This window comes from Mchenga conophoros, linkage group LG15, assembly GCF_057382185.1.
Source record: "Mchenga conophoros isolate Kocher_MC1m ecotype Shallow Benthic linkage group LG15, M_conophoros_male_GT1.1, whole genome shotgun sequence".
NCBI lineage: Eukaryota > Metazoa > Chordata > Actinopteri > Cichliformes > Cichlidae > Mchenga > Mchenga conophoros.
In genome coordinates this window covers 13,353,949-13,373,345 of record NC_140540.1, presented here as the reverse complement: position 1 = coordinate 13,373,345, position 19,397 = coordinate 13,353,949, and the positions used below count along the sequence as shown (strand labels likewise).

The window sequence follows — 19,397 nt, the reverse complement described above, 5'->3', positions numbered from 1 at the left end:
CTCCTCAATCATAAAGCCTGGTACTCTAACAGGAAGAAGAAATATGGTTTCTCATAGATTCCTTCCTGCTTGTAAGGGACCAAGCAGTCGAAGGATGCCCAGGCATAGGTATAATTTTTAAAATGTGGGTTTTTTTATACCCCATAAACACAAAGACAATATCAAGAAATATAATCCTAAATAGGCTATTTTAAGAAATATGTCAGTCTAAAAAAAAAAAAAAAGAGGTCAACTGATTAGAACTCTACACGAAAACAATGCCTAACAAAACCTAAACAAAGTGACCTAACTCAATGAAAGACAGCTCAGTCTATATACTAGCCACAGGTGCAATAAATAATCTTATATACAGAAACCACATTCTCACCCATGTGGACAAAGACGATGGTTCAGTCCATTTTGCTGGCCCTTTGGCTTAAAACAGCTGAAAACCAATTGCGCATGCCATCATTTATTATACAATGTAGTGTCATGATGTGTAGTAAAACAACAAACCAAAATTGATTAAATCAAACTAACTGCGCAACAATGTGGGAGCATAAAGTCTTGTGGTTGTGGACGTGACATCACACTGCTGTTTTACTGCTATTATCTCACATAAATTCTCACCCAAAATCATGATGAAATGACAAAGGGAAACTGTGGATAACAGTTTATATCCTATACATGAATCTGTGTGTCGGTTGGGGGACGTCAGTGTGTGTGTGTGTGTGTGTGTGTGTGTGTGTGTGTGTGTGTGTGTGTGTGTGAGTATGAGAGAAAGAGAGACCCAGATGTTCTTACAGGAAGAGACAAATTTAGAGTTCATCCCTCGTATATTTGGACATCACTCACTGACTGATTTATAGAAACAAAAAAAGAAGTTCAAAGACATTTTAACCCAAAATATCTTCAATTTCACGACTCTGAAATGTCAGGGACAGCCCTGTAGACAGTTTCATAGATTTAACTTTCTACGTTCACAGACTGAACTTCTGAACTCGAAGTTAAAGTTAAAAACCACAGAGGACTCGTCATTCATGTACACTAAACTCACAGCACTCTTGCCCCTGGTTGGCTTCGCCGCTCGAGGGACGCATCTTAAGCACTGCTAAACTAACATCACACTGGTCTCGGGTCAGGAATTAAACACAAGAGAAAAGAGGGGCTATAGAATGATTTTGGCCTGTGGCAGGCGCTTCTCACAGGAAGTTTATTTTTGTCGAGAGCCACACGGCTCACATACAGAGAAAAGATCCAGAGAGAGCTGCCCGCGCACACTTTCAAACATAAACACAGACATGAATGATTAACAGGGAAATTCCTCTTTCATTCATACTATATCATACAAGCATATTAGAAATGTTACTAATGGGGCTTTTCTCTTTTGAAATCTTTCTCTGAAGTGCAAGGTGTTTTTAAAAAAACCCTGTTGTGGCATTTTTTTTTCTTTTCAAAATACTGAGCCTCTCTCACTTTGACCATCTGGCTGGTCAAACAGATAGTAGTCTCAAAGGTCACAACAGCTAGGGTCCTTCATGACCCTGTCAATACCAGTGCCGCACTTATCTGTAATGGAAGCCACTCTGTGAGACTGGTAAGTGTGGTGGGGGGTTGTGCGCTGGGTACTGCGAGCAAGTGTGTGTATGCATTTGTCTTCATATGTGTGAGCAGTGACTGTGCTCAAATTATTCAAGTGTGAGGACTGTGTCCTTGAAATGCTCACCGGTCAAGGGTGCATCTGTCAACTGTCTGCTGGTGTCTGAGTGCGCAACAAAAGGCAAAGTAAGTGTGTCACCTGTTTCTGGGAACTAGTACATCAAGGGGTTAGTATGGGCTGGAAACAGCACTCTGATGGGCGGCTGAACACTAAATAATAATAAAAATAATAATAATACTAAGCTTGTTTTTTTGTTTTATGTATTGTACTGTGCAAAAGTCTCGAGTCACTCCTCAAGTCTTTATGTTTTTGATATGAAAATGGGAAAAGGTGCAGCAATTTATTGAAGCATGTAAACATGCATGGGAGTGCAGCATACCCATGTATAACCAGTAAAACCATGTTTGTATAATTCTAATGAGCTTGAAAGCCAGTATTTGGTATGATTGCCTTTAGTCTTGGACGTAGCCTAAACTCTCTTAGAGCAAGCTTATTTGTAGTTTCCTTTAAGTAGTCTTTAGGAAAAGTTCTCCAGGGTTCTTGAAGGAAAATAATGCATATTTGAATTCATCACTCCATAAGATCTGGTGCTTCTGATTTTCAGTCCATTTCTTGTGTAATTTATCATACATCAGCCTTTTATCCCTGTTTCCCTTCCTTAAGAACAGTCACTCTTCTACTGAAGAAATCTTGGACAAAGCTTCAGCAAACAGCAGATGGGTCCACTCAGGGTTTAGAGGCATCCCAAGTCTTTGCTGGATTTTTGTTATTAAGGACATAAGTGTCAGATACTATTCATCTGCAATAGATAGTTGACAAGCCTGCCACTACTTCTTCTGTCCTCCGCCTGTTCAGCTCAATGTTTTTTCAAGTACAGACTGCACACTTCCAAGTTTTCATAAACTGGTGCAAAAATTGAATTTTATGCTTTTATGCATTATCATTGCCATTTTTCATCGATTCATCTGTTGAAATATGAACAAATTATGTGTTTTTGTGACCGCTACACTGCTGTAGTAGATCTTAAAGTACCCGCACCCACCAAATGATGCTTTAACCCATTTCTGTCTACCCTGTGTCTTTCACACAATAAAGGACATAATGTATACGAGAGTAGCAGCCTATAAAAAGCCTTGTTGGAATGAAAGCGTCCTAGCTGTAGCTAGCACTGGGAGCATGGATGTTCCTGCGCTTGAGCCAGATAATAATGAAATGCTGGTGTCAGACAAGAGACAGGGAAAAGAATCAGGCCTGTGGAACAGAGGGCTAATAATAGCAGCTGAAACTGTGCTATTCCCACCACTGACTGAGGGACCATCATCACACTTCTACGCACACACACAGAGGCTCAGACAGACACACACACACTGGCTTGGCACAGAGTTTAAACAGTAACCTGATCAAGCCACCGCAGAAACCAAAGCAATCAGGAATCAAAGCAAATCCAGTATGCGTGCAGAACGTGCATGTGCGTGCATGTGCCGTACAAATGTGAACACGTGAGGAAGTGTGTGTACAGCGAGTAGGGCGAGCGAGCCAAAGATAAATGGAAGCAGAGTTTGGTGGAAACCACTTTCCCCTCCATAAAGTGAAGGAGAGCATGTCTCTGATGTGCCCTACCAGAGAGGAAAGAAGGCCTTTCATTCAGCATGAGGAGATCTGTCTCTTCTCCTCTAGCCCTTCATTTCCCCCCTCATCTTCACTCCTAGAGAGCATCTGAAGCCCATTCTCTCCCTCCGCTCCCCTCTCCATCAGCCGCAAATATAACAAAAGTCTCTCCCTGACAAGACGAAAGGCTTTCTGCTCCTAATTGTACCCAGCCGTCACAGAGACGAAGGAGGTGAGGAGATCGGGAGAGAAGAGGAGGGACGAAAGAGGAGAGGAGAAAGGACTAGGACAGGGAAGTGGACTTAAAGCAGGAGAGAAGAAAGGAAGAAATGAAAGATGTGTTTGTTCAGTACCTCATGCTGACACGTCTCTCTTATCTCTTGCCCAGCCAAACCATATGCCCCTAGGCCACAGAGGGAGGGAGGAGAGAAAGATGAGGTGTAAGTGTGTGAGAAGGATATAATAAGTCTTTGCAGGATGCAGAAAATTGTGAAAGAGGCATATGCCATGCGTACTGTAGGTATGAGTTATTCAAGGTCAGCCAGGGAGACAGACACAGAAATCTGAAGATGAATAGAAGGCGTGAAGAGCGGACGGAGAAGAGATACATGGTGAGGCCCTGTCTCGAACCAAAGGGGCTTCTGCCTTGACCCACAGCCCTTTCACTTCCCCGCAGCTTCTCGGTTGCCTGTTGACCACACACGCCGCCTGGCACAGCGCGGACGCCAACGCCACACGACACAGAGCCGCCATCAAAGTCTCAGACACTCCAGCAGCAGGAGCCATCAGGCCTGGCTGAATGGAGGAAGAAGAAGCAGAAAAAAACATAAGCGTTTCGGTAATGCACAGGCTTTCAGTCTGTGGAAATACAAAAGCGGACTCAAATAGTGAATGTCAAGCATGATTTCGACTGCTACTGTATTTTGGAACAGTTCTGTTTGGTTAATTTTGGGTTACGGACAGAAATCAAAGCTTGTCAAGACCTTAACATATAGCGAAAGGTTTGATTTGTTAAGTCGAATGGTGATTTTAATGTTCACAGTAGCAGCCTGACTGGGTGACCGGGGCATTGGCTATATGTGTGTGTGTGTGTGTGTGTGTGTGTGTGTGTGTGTGGGTGGGTGGGTGGGTGTTTGTGACTGGCCTCACATGTTCAACTCCAACTGAACCATGTGTCTGATTCTCCCTGTTTATTGGCTGAAAACTGATACCTTTAAGGGCTTCATTCATGCCACATTACGTGAGGTAAATTCAATATCTCAGACATCATGATTGGCCCATTCACCTCCTTGCCCTGGGTGATTTTTACATGTTGGATGTCTGCGCCTCCCAGCGTTTTCCTTCACAGAAACTGCTGTGTTTCCCAGCGCTCTGCTGCTCAGCCTAATTTCTCTTCAACACCTTCAGTCTGGGACACTATACGTGCCCAGAGGGCCGGTGAAGTCGGTTTTATTTTATTCAGTGTGAGTTTTACGTGCTTTTAATAGGGTCAGAAATTTATGCGGGTGGGGATTTTATCTGCTAGATTCCGACGTGTGAGCTCACATTACTGGAGCAGCATTAGATGTAAACTCCTGGAAAGTAGGAATAGATTCAAGTGTGGGTGTTTGTGTACGTGTGTGTCAGTGAGCGTGCAGCTATCTGCAGCTCATGCTGTGGATTTACAGTGCGCCTGCAAAGTATGCCACCAAGTCTTCTCACACGCATGCACGCACAAAAACAAGCACACGCTCTTGGGCGCGGAAGGTGCGCTCTTTATCACTGTGACATTTCCATTTAACACGCAGCCCAGCAGCTCGTACATTCACATCCATGTTTCCTGTGACCCATGCCGAGGCACAATAACAACCACTTAACATTTAGCAATAGCAGATCAGCCCCAAATTCTTCCACTTTCCATCGCTTCCATGGGAAAGCTCATTATTTATCTCTGATTTAGAATGACAAGAATTATGAAGGGGCCACGGTCTGCTACCAAGAAACAAAGGAAGCACGGGCTTACTGCTGGTTTATGGTGCACATTTAGAAGGCATTTTAGCTGCACTGAACTTAACTGTTAAGCTGCAGTGGATGCAAGTTATGAGGAGAGACAGAAGGAATATGACAGCAGTTTCCAACCTGAGGGGTGGAAAGCATTCCCGACCTGAGTCCATGGGTCATAGAAGAGATTTAAAGAGCAATTACGCCAAAAAAGTTTATTTATTTATGTATGCTTTAGTCTAAAATTTATGTTGGAAAATGCTTTCACCTCCTGATATTGCTTTAAATCATTCAGGATGACAGAAAATAACTACTGTAGTTGAAGACTGCATGTAGAGGTCATTGGTTTTCATTACTTCACAATAAAATACAAATTACCCGTTTCAATATTTGGCCCAAAACATACCAATAACACTACAATAAACACTATGGGCTTTGATCAGATTATCATCATCAGGTTCAGCAGATGTCACTATACTGTAAATCAACACGTCAGCTCTAGATGGAGTTTTCGGGGTAAATAACATTACAGCAATATGCAAGCTTGTTAGCATGATCCAGAGGAGAGGAGGGACAATCTCCAAGAAGTCCGTTATTTGAAATGATCTTGATATATAGATGTAACTTTGGAGACCTCATATTTTTTCTGCCACCACTTCAGAAACATTTAGGTCACAGTATGTTGGACTTCTGTTTGTGACTGCATCTCACCTCTGCTTTAATGTAAACCATATGTGACGGATGAGGACTTTTCTCCACTCTTTTATTCGCTGCCGACGGATGCTGACCCGAGGCCGTCCCGGCTGCCCCCCAGCCCCCGGGGTTCCACGTCGGCCTACCGGCCCTCTCTCCGCCCGGGGGACGCCCAGCTCCAGCGTTTAACACGGTGATTAATCACGCACAGCGGAGGATGCGCTGCACTGAACACGGGCAATCACCTCCATTAAAGCGGGGGAGCTCCGGCGGACACAGAGAGCACTTTGTGCCGGGAAATACAGGTCATTGTCTGCCGCGACGCCCGGGCCGGTAGGGAGACATAAAGGTGGACTTTGTGTGAGTGTTTAGACAAGCTCAGCCAGGCTTCCAAAAACTGCATGTGTGCCACATTTCCTCTTTCATATATCCTGATGTAGTTACCAGGATTACACGGGATAAAATAACTCCCATTTCCTTCCCCATCCCTCACTGATCAATTAAAGGTGCTTCTCAAAAACTTAAAAAAAAAACAATGAGTCTGTTTATAAATAAATGGCATGGAGGAAACCAAACACGTGTGCACATAATAAGGTTGATTACCTTTCTACGTTTATAAATCTATGCATTGATTGGCATCCACAAGTGGTCTCTACCGCCCCCTACTGATTCTGCTCTCGTTTCGTTAAAGCAAAGAAATCATAGCCCTAAAAGAGAGCCATAAATGTCAGACACCTTGCTATTTATAACTGAGAGTGTCCAAAAGTTGCACTTTGCATGCTCTGGACCATTTTGGGAAACTGGCTGCTAAAGTGGTCTGTAATAGCTATCTTAGGCTATAAACTAAATTGATCGTTTTAATTGCAAATAACGTGACTTTCGTATGTTCGTAACTTCCCTCCCTTGCTTCCACTGCTTGTTTCTCTGATGCTCCTGATTGTATCACAGCATCTGCATCAGTTGTAATAAAAATGTTCACTGCTGCAGAACAGGGAGTTGGTGGACACGTTTCCAGGGTTCTTGACAGGTAGGACATTTTGTTCTGAGCAGCTGAGCAAACTTAATAAGGTGATAAGATCAAAAGCTCTATAAACAGGTATGTGTACAGACAAAAAACAAATGTTATGTGAGGCCAGATGGAATAAAGCGAAGCATTAAAAGCAGATTGCAATCACTACAGATCAAAACCACCACATTGTCAGGGAGGTATATATTTGGTGGCAGGAAGTATAACTCATAAATTTCAACCTTGTTTGAAATACACCATTTTTTTTGTTTCTTATGAAAGTATGCACACAGTATAGTAGTGAGCCTCATCTATACTATCATTTGTTCTGCTACTTTTAGCATTTGCATAGATATATACTAATGTGATCAATGTATAGAAAGTTGACAACTGGCAGACAGTATGCTTTAGGAGTGGAGCTGATCAAGACAGCTGTCAAAGAGACTTTTCATTGGCCCAGTAGGAAGCTGGACAGCAGCGTCCCTGATGGGGGCTCTTCAGCCTGGCAGACATACAGGCGGGCAGAGCCGGGTGAACGACTTGGCACTGGAAGTGGAGCTGGCATTCTGGTGAAGAAGTGGCTGGCACCAAGACCAAGCTGGCCTCTCCAGTGGCAAAGAGGGAGATCTCACACATATACACACACTCTGCCACACTCCTGCTGAGGAGCAAACGGAGGCTGGCAGGGAGGGCTGCTCTTCAAAAGCTGCTGTTGTCTGGAGATGGCTTTCATGTGAATGGAGGCCTTAATAGGCGTTGTGCGACGGCTCTCGTTGCCCGCTGAGCACCGAGTGATCCTCTTCTGTTGGGTTTTAATTAATAAACAATGTTTGAAGGCCACAATGCACTTGGAGGGACAACACAGTGACTTCTTGGTGGCCTTGATGCTGTTTGTTTTTGAGTTGTACTCAGACTCCCACTGAGGTGACCACATAAACGGGAGGGTGCTGACATTTTTCATCAACTTTTTTTTCCCCACTCCAAAAAAAACAAAACACTTGCATGGCTACAAGTGCTGCAAAGTGCTTTCAGTTATGAAGATGATTAGCAATACCTCTTCTAAGACTGATTAAAAGAAATTATAACCTCATATTAGTCACTTATATGAGTTGGCAGAATGAATCATACTGGTATAATACCAACAGGATAACATGTTCTAATGGAGTCTACTTGCAAAATTGCAGTTGTGTATCTGACCTTGCTTTTAAATACATAATTTTAAATACATCTTTAACAATTTGTCCCCAGTGTGGTATATCAAGCACCCATGTTCCACCCATTACCGTCTCAACAAAGAAGTTAAAAAAATGCCACATGTAATACACAGTATTTTAAAAACAACAGCAAGGTATTAATACTTTCTCTGTGGAGGAGTTAATGACTGATTTCTGTAAGGACTGCAAAGCACAGTTGAAATAACCCACAATTCACATAGTTGATTCTCTCATGGACCAAGGATGCCATCTGGTGGATTATTAGGAGATCAGCAACCAAGTACACCCCCAAAAAACTTGGGATACCTTGTCTGCTAGTTGGAACATAATGGTAATACTTTAGTCCCAGGAATTACATATCTTTCTTCAGTTTGACCTTCTAGCTTGTGGAACCATTGTGAACCAAAAAGAACTGTCTGCGCTACAGAAACAGGGGCACCCATCTTCTAGCAAGGAGCCAAAAACTGTAATATATAGTAAAGTAGATGCAGCCAGGAACACTTGATTACTAGAACAAAGGGTAGTAGGACATCTTACAGCAAAGATCATTTTAATGGTCCCAAATTTTCTGAACAACTAGTGTACACTCATGTAAAAGAAAGGAAAAACAAAAGATATGACAAAATTCATCACATCTAGAATTCCACTCAATCTTTAATCAAGACGGGATTACAAATTCTCCAAAAAATCTGCAGTTTCAAAGGGCAAAAAGGGTAAAACTAGCTCACCTACTGAGGTCTTTAAAAACCTGTTCAAGTGTGACTGAAAACGTCCTGAACATTTAAAGGCAGGTCTTTTTTTTTGTAGTCATTTACAAAAAAAAAAAGAAAAAAGAAAAAGACTGTGACAAATACAGAACATAAAAGAAAATAATGAAGAAACTGCTGGCTTTTTTTCCTCTTCGGAGAAACAACGTCCGCTGAGGAACGGCGACACTGATGACATCATCAAATGACAACAAGGACAGTGCTTTGCCACATGCTGCCTCCCATCTGGTCCTATATGCTAACTTAAAAAGGGAGAAAAAGCAACAGACAAAGAGAAGGGAGAGAGCAGGGGAGAAAAGAAGGAGAAAGGAACAGGAAGGAAGTGGATTCTGAGGAGGGGACGGGGGTGCGAGTGGTGGCTCTAGGTCTGAATTGGCCGACCCGTTTGGGCCACTGTGATGTCCTTCCCTGAGTGGGGGGCAGGTGGGGGTCAGTGGGTTATGGTCCAAGCCCGCGAGCTCTCTGGGATTTCTGTCTGTGTTGTATGTGGTCTTTTCCTCCAGTTGCTAAATTACCAAACTCATGGCTCATACTGTTTGAGTCCGTTGAAGATTTATTGAGTGAAATTTTTTTCCCCTCTCCAAACTTTCAATCGTCTCTTCCCATTTTCAGACGGTTTTTCCACTCCTGGTCTCCTGATTGGCACTTGTATGAATTGGACTAGTGTGAGGAGCCTTCAGATCCATTCACAGTCTGCTCCTCATGTGGCCACCCGTTGACACTGAGCGGTGGTTTTCATTCATTCAATTTGTTTACAAGTTTGATCGTTCCTGTGTAAAGTCTATGCGCTGAGACTGCCTGAGCGGTGCACAAGCTGAGACAGTGACGCTTCTTTAGGAGCTCAGCTTGGACTTCTTTGAGGGTGGCAGAGGGTCTTCTTTACTCTCTCCATCCTCCTCCTCTTCCTCCTCCTCGTCATCATCATCATCAGGATAGTCCACAAGTCCCACCAAACCTCCCTGAAGCAGAAACGAGACACCCAGTTTGCAGAAACTGCAATTATTATTTGCAGACATGTTTCAACACTGCTTTCTTTATAACTAGCAATCATATGCCCATTACACATACATGTCAATATTGCATGCAATTCTTCACAACTACTAAACTCACTGCATTTTTTCCCCCCATTTTTGTATATAATTTGGTGTTAATTGTCCTGATTTTGTGCAGCGAGTCTTCCATTTTTAGAAATCTATTAAATCCATAAATAACACACTTTCTGATAATCTCCATCCCCCCTCTATTTTTCCACCATGTAAATAAAGTCAGCTAGAAAAAAATATCCTAGTCCAGTGGCACAATGGTTATCATGTCCAGTTTTTGTATTATATAACAAGAATAGAGGGGGAGTTGTGAGAAATTTAACAGTATAAGTGTGAAGATTCATAGCTAAATCTCATTTCTTACTAAATCCTTCACTTAAGTGTTTAAAGCATTGCCAACACTGTGCAAATCTTTTTTTTTTTTTTTTTTTTTAACTTTGCTCATTAAGAAAAAAAAAAATGTTGACAGGTACCTTTGTGGTTACAGTTGTGGTGGAGGGTGAGCTCCGTGCGCCTGAGCCTGGAGAGCCTGGAGACCCTGGCGATCCTGGAGAACCTGGGTTTAGTGAGGCAGATGAAGGAGGGCTGGAGAGGCTGGTTTTAGTGGAGCCCGAGAAGGAAAGCTTGAAACTGGGATTCTGTCTGCCCGACAAGCTCGACTTTCCCAATACTTCTTTCTCCTCTGAGTCTTTCACTGTGGGTCAACATGATGAGGTGATAAAGAAAAGGTCATTCTCTCATTAAAATTCTTTAAAATTTTGGAGGGGTGAATATAATTGTCTCCTCAGAAATCAGGACAGGCTTTTGCAAGACATATTTTCCTTCTTAGGCGTCTCTCACTACTTATAAATATACCTAGCCAGCATGTAAAAACTGGTTCTGAGTGGCACCGCTATGCTGAACCAAATGAAAACAGTTTTCTTTGAGTGAATCCTTACAAAATGCCATACAAGACAATAACAGAACACATTATGTGCAAAGCCCAATGCACCATTTTAAAAAAATCAAAATTAACTTATCTTGGCTCTGCAACACCTTACAAGCAAATTTCAGGAAATTCAGTTTGGTAGTTTTTGCTTCTTGCTGACAAACAACAAACAACTTTCATCTGGGGAGGAATAATGTAAGAACCATATACACTGGTGATTTCCCCATGACTACACCTAAAGCTATCAATGTAACCGAGACAACCCAATTACAATGTATTTTTCACCTAAAATTTGCCATTACATCTATAACCCTGAAATACCCTTTATAAAATCTATTCTTGTATCAAATTTACAGGGGCTTCGTTTTCAGAAATAATCAGCTAGTAACATTAATTTATATAATTAACAAAAGGAATGGATTCTTTCCAACCCCAATTTCCCACCAAACATCACAAGTTTCCTTGCACGTACATTTCTTTCTTTCCATGAACTTGCTAATTGGTTCCATGAGGTCTTCCTCACTCTTCATTTTATCAGAGGGAGGAACAACTGCCTCGCCATCCTCAAGGTCATCTTCATCTGCATTGAACCACATCTCCTCCTCATCCTCCAGCGTCCGTGCATCACGTCGGAAGCGGTGGTTCCTCAAGATGGAGCGCATGCTGTCAAAGAAAATGCACAGTTCAGCAATCAGGAAAAAAACAAAAGATTTTCTATTCTTTGAAAGCTCTTAGTTAGTCAAATTTCCTCTTACAGAACTAATGTAATCCACAAACATGTGGTTTGCATTAGTATACACATACACATGAAGTATACACATAGCCCAAGAAGCTGTTATAAAACATACACCACATTCGTTTAAAAATTAAGTCGATATTTTATAACATGAAATTTAACAGAAGTATTACAGATTAACAAAACAAACCCATCCAGTTTCGCTTTAAGAGTCATAGATGATCAACTGGTCTATTGCTTAACTATAAACGGTTAGACTGCGTTAAGTTGCAAAACCTTCTCTATAAGTGGAAACTTGCTTTTGTACAGTTGGTGAAATACAAGTGTAAGGATGCGTTTCAAAAGAATATAAACTGGGCACGATTTACAACACAGCAGCTCAGAATAGCACTATGACTCAACAAAGCTGCCTTCAGAAAAAAACAATTCATGAAAAAAAAAAATTCATCAAAATTAGTCATTCAAGATGTCACACGCACTTTTTCCATTTAGTGTCAGACAAACATTGTCTGTCAATACATAATTAGATAAAGGCAGCAGTCAAGACAAAATCTTCTTACCTATCAAGTTTGGGGTTGTCCTGCCTTTCTCGTTGTTGTTCATACCGCAGTTTTAGGCCTTTAAATGTCTGGACGTAGTCCACATCCTCAAGAGCCTTCCAGTAGTTCTCTATTATATGAGCCGTTAGAGACTTCACATCCTCCTGGGAGCAATGGCAATCGGGAGCGGAGAACACAGAAATGGTAGCAGAGGGGGAAAGTATGGAAAGAGAAAAAGATGGGCAGTTTACAGTTTTCGATAAAGCAGAGTGGGAAAAAAAAAGTTGGAAAGAAGCCAATGAGGGAAATACAAAAGGCAGATTAGAACTAATTCTAATGAATGCACACATAACAACTGGACTGAGCATTTTCAGACCTATAGTTCCTTTACTCTGGTCTAAATCAGGTGATGAGTTTGTAAACCTGTAGCTTTTTCTTCTGTTGTTTGCTTTGTTTTTGCATTGACAAAACCCCAAGCTAACTTCACCACCATCTCCTCAAAAGTCTTGGGCATGGTTGTTTTGGTCAGAACCAAACAACCTTAAAACACGTCACAGTTTGGTTTGAATGGACTCAATACTTGTAAACTTTTAGGGATTTAGTTTGACATCGTACACATATCAGTTTCTCTGATTAAATATAAAATCACTTAAGATAGAGAGAATACGTTTTTAATGCCTAACAAATAATTACAGCTATGTTTGCACATCAGTTAGCCATACATTGGTTTTTTAAACCTGTAAGACATGACCAGTTTTTTCAGTACAGGTTTTTCAGGCTCTTCAAATGTGAGAAGCAGAAGCAATAAAAAACAGGAACAAAAATCAGTAACACAAGTGAAACCAAACATATTTTTCCTTCCAGCTTCCCAAACCAAGTTAACCATGAGATGTACAGACCGCTATTATGGCGCTCTGACATCATTTATATGCTGATCATGTCGCTCAAGGTTCTTTTGTGTTAAATATATACTGTTGTTTACCTATTAAATTTTGGTATGAAAAATACTCACCACACGAACATACTCAAACATCTCAATAATAGCAGAGTTCATGAGATTGTAGCGTGAGCCGTTATTGAGGAAGGCCTTGATGACAGGTTCAAAGAGAAAATTTCTCATGATGTAGCGATTGTAGAATTCATCCTTTAGACCAATAATTCTTCGCATGAAACGCAGGGCGCCTGTGCAGGGAGAAACACAATGTTCAATATTAAGCAATAGATGTCCTTATTTGTCAAACAGACTTTAATTGTATCGTTCTCTACTTTGACAGATATAGTTGGAAGAACTGTGACTTACATAGAGCCAGGAAAGCATGCCGGGAGGCTGTGAGCACCAATACCCTCCTGAGAATATCCTTGTTGATGATGTAGTTCTTGATGTGATAGGTGTGATGCTCAACACAAAATGTTAGCAGCTCCAAAATCAAGGCCAGCAACTGGGATGTTTGAAAGTCATCTAAAGGAGGAAAGAAAGAACGTGAGAAAGCTAGCAACATAAAAACTTGTAGATTAAAAAAAAAGAAATCTAACAAAAACTCGGTACCTTTGCTAGGTTTTTCTTCCGTGGTGTTGGCCAGTAGTGGAGCTGATAAAACATGCATACAGTGCTTGTAGAAGAAGCTCAGAAACTCAGTTTTTTCTGTTTTCTGTAAAAAATAAAATAAAAATAAGGAAACAGATACTTTGCTGAATTGCTAAATTTTTAAAATGTACTTGAGCTTTTCACTCCAGTTCAAAAGAATTACAAGCAAGAAAGTGAAGCTGCAGATATCCTGGCCAACCTGTTGAATTGGTGGCAGTGATGTTTTCAGTTACTAGACAGTAACTTGATTAACAAGGAAATCTGCCTTCTTTTTTTTTTTTTACTGATAGGACTATTGTCTTTGTCCAAAGCGCAAGAACCCACCGACATAACATTTGTTCTCTTTTGTATTTAAGCACTTACACATTTTGAAAGCCAACTCTTATCTGCGCAATGGACTTATTTTGTTTTGTTTTGATTTTTGTTTGTTTTACAGTCAGTGTAAATAGTACATACATACATAGTGGAAACTATGTAAAAGCAGCATTCACACTCACATTTGCAGTAGCAAGCATATTCTCTGGATCCACCAGAGTTCGCAGCAGACCCATTAACTGCACTGCACCACCAAGCTCTGGGTCTGTGTCACAGATCATGTGCTCTATGATCAGGTTGATCAAGAGGATGTCCTGAAAGGCAAATAAGTTTTAGTTTATGTGCATCATTGTGATAAATGGACATCATTCCTATTTATCATGTTGCCTTTGTGTATATACTCACATCATCATTCTGCTGTGATTCCTGCATGACGAACTCTCGTACCATGGAGGGGTTGTATTCCACCAGATAAGAGAAGATATCTGTGGCTGCCCCACGCACCTGAACATCGTCCATTCCCTTTTCAAAATAAATCTATTTATTATATTTATCAGCAGATTTTTGATTTGCACGCCAGGAAATTTTGAAATGTACTTTAAAATTGTTCAAAAGTAATAACTTTTAAAAAAGGAACAACCTTTGTTGTTTCTCTCTCTGATAAAATCAAGAGTGATATAATGAAAACAAAAGTCATGATCAGCTTCAAAATCAGCTTGTGTGCACAGGTTTAAGAAGTACATGTAATTGTATCGATATAGTGAGAGCAAACAATTCAAAACCCAACTCAAGATTTCAAGAACAAAAACTATCGATTTAAACATAACAAAAATAAAAAGGTCAGTGGCAAATTATAGAGAAAAGACCCATACAGTGAAAGGACACCTCAATTGCACGTTTACGCATTATTGTTGCCATTTTGTGAGGTGCTAAACTGGTTTCCCCATGTAAAGTTAATCAAGTTGCCCACCCCCCTTTTTTTCCCCCATTCCCCAAGAAAACACTTTAAAATCTGTAAATCTCTCTGCTTTAGTGCCTGACCTTGCTTTAACTCACAATAGTAATCATTAAGCTCGAGTTTGACTCATAGTTGCACTTTAGTAGTTCTTGTAATGTCTAACAAATTCTTTGGACAGTGAATCCCCATTAACCCAATGGCTATATGAGCAGAAGGTCTTTCCTGACCTTCCTCACATACACTTTACAAGCAGATAATATGAATTGTACCACCACCAAAAAAAAAAAAAATCTTATTAGCTTACTAGCCAAAAAGCCCATCATGCCCTGAAACCACAACTTTGATGACTAACTGCATGCATGTTCAATGTATGTTAAGCCTCAGTGTTTATCACATAGCACTTCTTTTAAGCCCATTTAAACTCAAATTCCATGTGAGAAGTTAAACACACGAGTTAACTAAAAGAAAAAATAAAACTTAATTGAAATTTATTTTTGACAAGGGATGCATACAAAAGAAATGTGCTATCTTCTCAGTCACAACACATTTAATGCTACAGATATCACATGCTGGAGTCTGATTCTGCTTTCTCAACTAGGTGTTCCTGTGGTATGCCCTGGCAACCTTCAAGTACTGTTCAGCAAAAAATAAATGTAATGAGCAAACTAGCATGTTCCAGTTATTTTTTAATAGAATAATTATAGATCATTATAACAAAAAAAGAAGATTTTGTTGTTATAGAATTAAGGGACATACTACTAGTATGTCCCTTAATTCAATTTTATTGCATCAGAAAGTTGAAGGCATCACCCATGATCAAAATGCAAAAGGCTGCAACATCACCAAAGCTACTGACGTCAACAGACAAATTATTTTAGTGCGAGAAAACCACAAAACTATTCATCTGAGATTAATGCCACTGGACTTACCAGAATAACCTCTAGTGCAGGTAGAATGCCCATGTTTGATAATGTCTTGAAGAAAGCATCCCTGTTTTGAGGTTGTAATGTTTGAGAGAATGCACAGAACTCCTTTAGGAAGTTTACCTAAAAGGAATAAACAAAGAGAGGTCAACAAAACAAAGATCTTAAGAGTTTGTGACTGCAACAACTTTAAATAAATAAATTATTAAATTCTGGTATACCAGTTCGTGTCTTTTGTCATCATCTGTGGCCTCATCTGTTAGCTGTGCAAAGAGGTCTGTCAGGAACTTCTCATCGTCCTGACATCAAAAAAGGGAGATGAGATTTTAGAAGTCAGTATTAAGAGTATGATTAATATGTCAATGTATGACAGACACCCAATTTTCACAAGTTACAAAGCTGTTATTGGTTTACAATAGTACAAGTCCAACATAATTACACAGAAAACAAAAGTGAATTGCATCATGTTTGTCAATGAGAAATTTGGAGCATAAACAATGTGATCTATCTGGTCATAAAAATACTTTTGATATGTTTATGCTGAAAACACCATCTCATTCAATGACATCTACTACCACTTTAAATATTTTTTTAAAACCTTGGTTAGTGAACGGTTTGATTTAAGCTTGCCTGCCTTATGCTAATTAAGGAAGCAAAGACTCATATCTGTAGTGTTTGACTTCAGAGCGTGATATAGCAAAGAACACCAGAGTCAACAATGTGCCCGTTTCAGTTTTCCTCTAGCGCAGCATAACAGATTTACACAACACTACTGTGCCTCCATGGAGACAGCCATACATAAACAATGCTGAGTTGACACAGGATAAAAACACAAAGGTCACATGATCATAAAAGGGTGCCAGACAATCTCAGACAGGGTAAAAGTACAATCAGTCAAAAATAAAACCAATGTACAATCCTATAATTACTGTAATTTGAGGCTCACTAACATTTCATAAAAGAAATTCTCCTTTGTGAGGATTACAGTATATTCACAAGTTTACCTATTTATAACACTTGCTTCAATTAAACCATTTGTTTAAAATGTAGTGTTTATACAAAGTAAAAACAACAACCCCATACTGTTAGATCATACTACTACATGTCTGCTTATCTCACCTGTAGCATGCCCACAATCTCCACCTTGTTGAAAAAGATGAAGGAGTGCAAGGTGGACAGCATGTTTTCCTCAAAAACAGAGGGCGTGGGCAGCACCATATCCTGAATATACTGCACCCGATATGTCTGGTGAATTTTCTGACGCAGTTCAGGATCAGAGATGGGGATCACCTCCTTAAACCGGGCTGTTTTAGTGAGAAACTCACGATGCCGCCTTGGCTGCGGGAGTGCTGGGTCAAACTCCAGGCAACCAATGACGTCCATTATGCACTCATCAGAAAACATCACCTCAAAGAGTGCAGTACGATTCAGCAGGAAGATGCCTTTCATTATTTCATACAGGTGGTGCAGTCCCTCTCTGTTCTCCAAATCCTCACAAACACGGAACAATTCCAGGAGCTTGCGAATATAGCCTTCATTCTCCACAGCCAGTGCTAGTTTTTCACGCCGCAGTGGTGATGGGAGAGAAGAGGCCACCAACTCGGCCAGGTCCTCCAAACGGTTCAGTTCGCATGGTGGTAATTCCAAACCTGGGGATGACATGTCATCAAAACGCTCCTCCTCCGATTCGTCCACCACATCCTGTGTGATGTCAACTGAAGGGTCCTTTCCCTGCACCTTAATAAAACACAAGTGCGGACAAACATATTAGCACCTCAGGATGTAACTACATAAGGGATCACCAGGAACACAAATAGCATCAAACCCACAAACTAATGGAGATGAAAAACTCAAACCCACACAAATTAAGTACACTAACCTGGCATATTTTCTCCCAGATTTCATCACAGCCAGCCTTCTCCTGGAAACTGAGTGCTAGATCATAATTTTCAGCCTCTGACCACACTATCAATGTGTCCTTTTCAAAAGAAAAACAAAGCCAATTTACAATAAACAGAGCAGAATGGGGGGGGGGGGGGGGGGAATCAGTTTTGGATGTTCATCATGTTATGTACTGACCTGTTGTTTCTGGTAGGCTGTGTTTGGGTTAATTTTGGACTCCAGCAGAAGGGAACCTGTCAGGTTTAAAACAAAGGTAGCCCAAAATTGTAGGTTACTGCATTTGCTTCAAATAAGTAATACGTGTACAAATTTCAGGTGATACAGGTGGTTAAAATGAGTGCGGAACGTCTTGTTTTTGTAGTAATAACTGAGCTACTACAATCTTCGTGTGGTATTCCTGCGTTCGCTTACCATCGCTCTCTGCTCGCACCAGGAGAGACGTGCCTTTCAAGCGCTCCACATAGCCCGACGAGACGTGCCCGGTCCCACGGTCATCCCACTGTCTGTCCTCATTGAGGGTATAGACTTTGACTCGCCGACGAGTGTCCGTCATCCTGGCAGTTTCTTGTAACCCGTTCTCCCCTTCCGGGCCTTTTACGGGGTGCTTTCTTCACCTAGTAACGCCACAACTTCAATTCACTTTTTACAGCTGCTCACTTCTACAAGAGTATTAACTAAATATGAATCGGCGGGGGGTCACTTAGGATAAGTTCTAAAAGCAACTTAAAAGTGGATCGCCTCAACAAGTTTCCAGCAGGATTCCGCAATAATTGTTAAAATTACTACTGCAATATCTCGCATTTCTTGACGAGCTGCCTCAAAACTTACACTGCCAGCGCTATAGGCAAGGCGCCACGCAGACTCCGCGTACAAACCATTGTAGGAAGCTAACGACAAAATTAAAGAGCGGAGGACGTCGTTATCTTACGCGTTAAACGACAAAACAACGAATGTCACTGCAATATACAGCTGAGAACAGAGTACTGAAAAAGAAGCAGATATTACGATGACTGGCTCACGAAACACTCCTGCTTATATGTACAGTTTGTACGCTTACAGGTAACGTTAGCTATCAACCCTTACGAGTTAACTCGCTAGCTAGTACGCTAAGTACCTATGCTCCACATATCCAATGTTAAACTACCATTTGAAGCAGATTAACTATAGAGTTAGCTGTCGATAACATTACTTTATACTTGCGGACAACAGACACCCGTTTTAAGCCTGGAACAATGTTTCTATTCTTCTTTAAATAATACGCCAGCTAGCTAACGTTAGCTGCTATTTCTTTCCCAAGTGTTCCGCCATGTTCTGGCTCGGGGCCGCGGAGAGACCACTCTCTCCTTACTCTTACTCATGCATCCCCAAAACTGTGCAAACCAACAAACTGGAGTCGTATAATTACTTGAAGGTTACGCTTTACATTATACTGCTATTTGCCATTCATTGCCGATGTCTTGCTCAGATAATTGCTAAGTGCCCCCCGTGAGTATTCAGCCATCTTGGGTCCCTTCACAGTCAGTACGGGGTTTCCAGCACGGCAACAACAGGGCAGCCCGCC

The 19,397-nt window shown here is 41.0% G+C and overlaps 1 protein-coding gene across 3 annotated transcripts; it reads right to left on the bottom strand.

The window, feature by feature from the left end:
- Window positions 1-8,673: 8,673 nt before the first annotated feature.
- Window positions 8,674-19,382, bottom strand: ppp4r3a (protein phosphatase 4 regulatory subunit 3A). Of its 3 annotated transcripts, none has more exons than XM_085246068.1 (15): window positions 18,248-19,380; window positions 18,014-18,069; window positions 17,814-17,912; window positions 17,054-17,671; window positions 16,156-16,233; window positions 15,941-16,057; window positions 14,459-14,575; window positions 14,236-14,367; window positions 13,700-13,802; window positions 13,454-13,612; window positions 13,166-13,335; window positions 12,175-12,314; window positions 11,351-11,541; window positions 10,424-10,644; window positions 8,674-9,866 (listed from the first exon to the last, which is right to left on the bottom strand). In XM_085246068.1, exons 1-15 carry the CDS (start codon window positions 18,387-18,389, stop codon window positions 9,741-9,743), a joined length of 2,469 nt encoding a protein of 822 aa, XP_085102194.1. In that variant the 5' UTR covers window positions 18,390-19,380; the 3' UTR covers window positions 8,674-9,740. The 3 variants fall into 3 exon arrangements, with proteins under 3 accessions (XP_085102194.1, XP_085102193.1, XP_085102192.1); XM_085246067.1 differs by having other exon boundaries at window positions 12,175-12,317; window positions 18,248-19,379; XM_085246066.1 differs by having other exon boundaries at window positions 12,175-12,317; window positions 13,454-13,802; window positions 18,248-19,382.
- Window positions 19,383-19,397: the final 15 nt, after the last annotated feature.

What these genes read in the sequence shown, in the direction of transcription:
- ppp4r3a (XM_085246066.1), bottom strand. Translation starts at nt 18,389, where the DNA reads ATGACGGACACTCGTCGGCGAGTCAAAGTCTATACCCTCAATGAGGAC. An exon ending in GGTGCGAGCAGAGAGCGATG is followed by an intron (nt 18,070 to 18,247) that starts GTAAGCGAACGC and finishes TAAACCTGACAG; the next exon opens with GTTCCCTTCTGCTGGAGTCC. An exon ending in ATATGCTTGCTACTGCAAAT is followed by an intron (nt 13,803 to 14,235) that starts GTGAGTGTGAAT and finishes TATTTTTTACAG; the next exon opens with AAAACAGAAAAAACTGAGTT.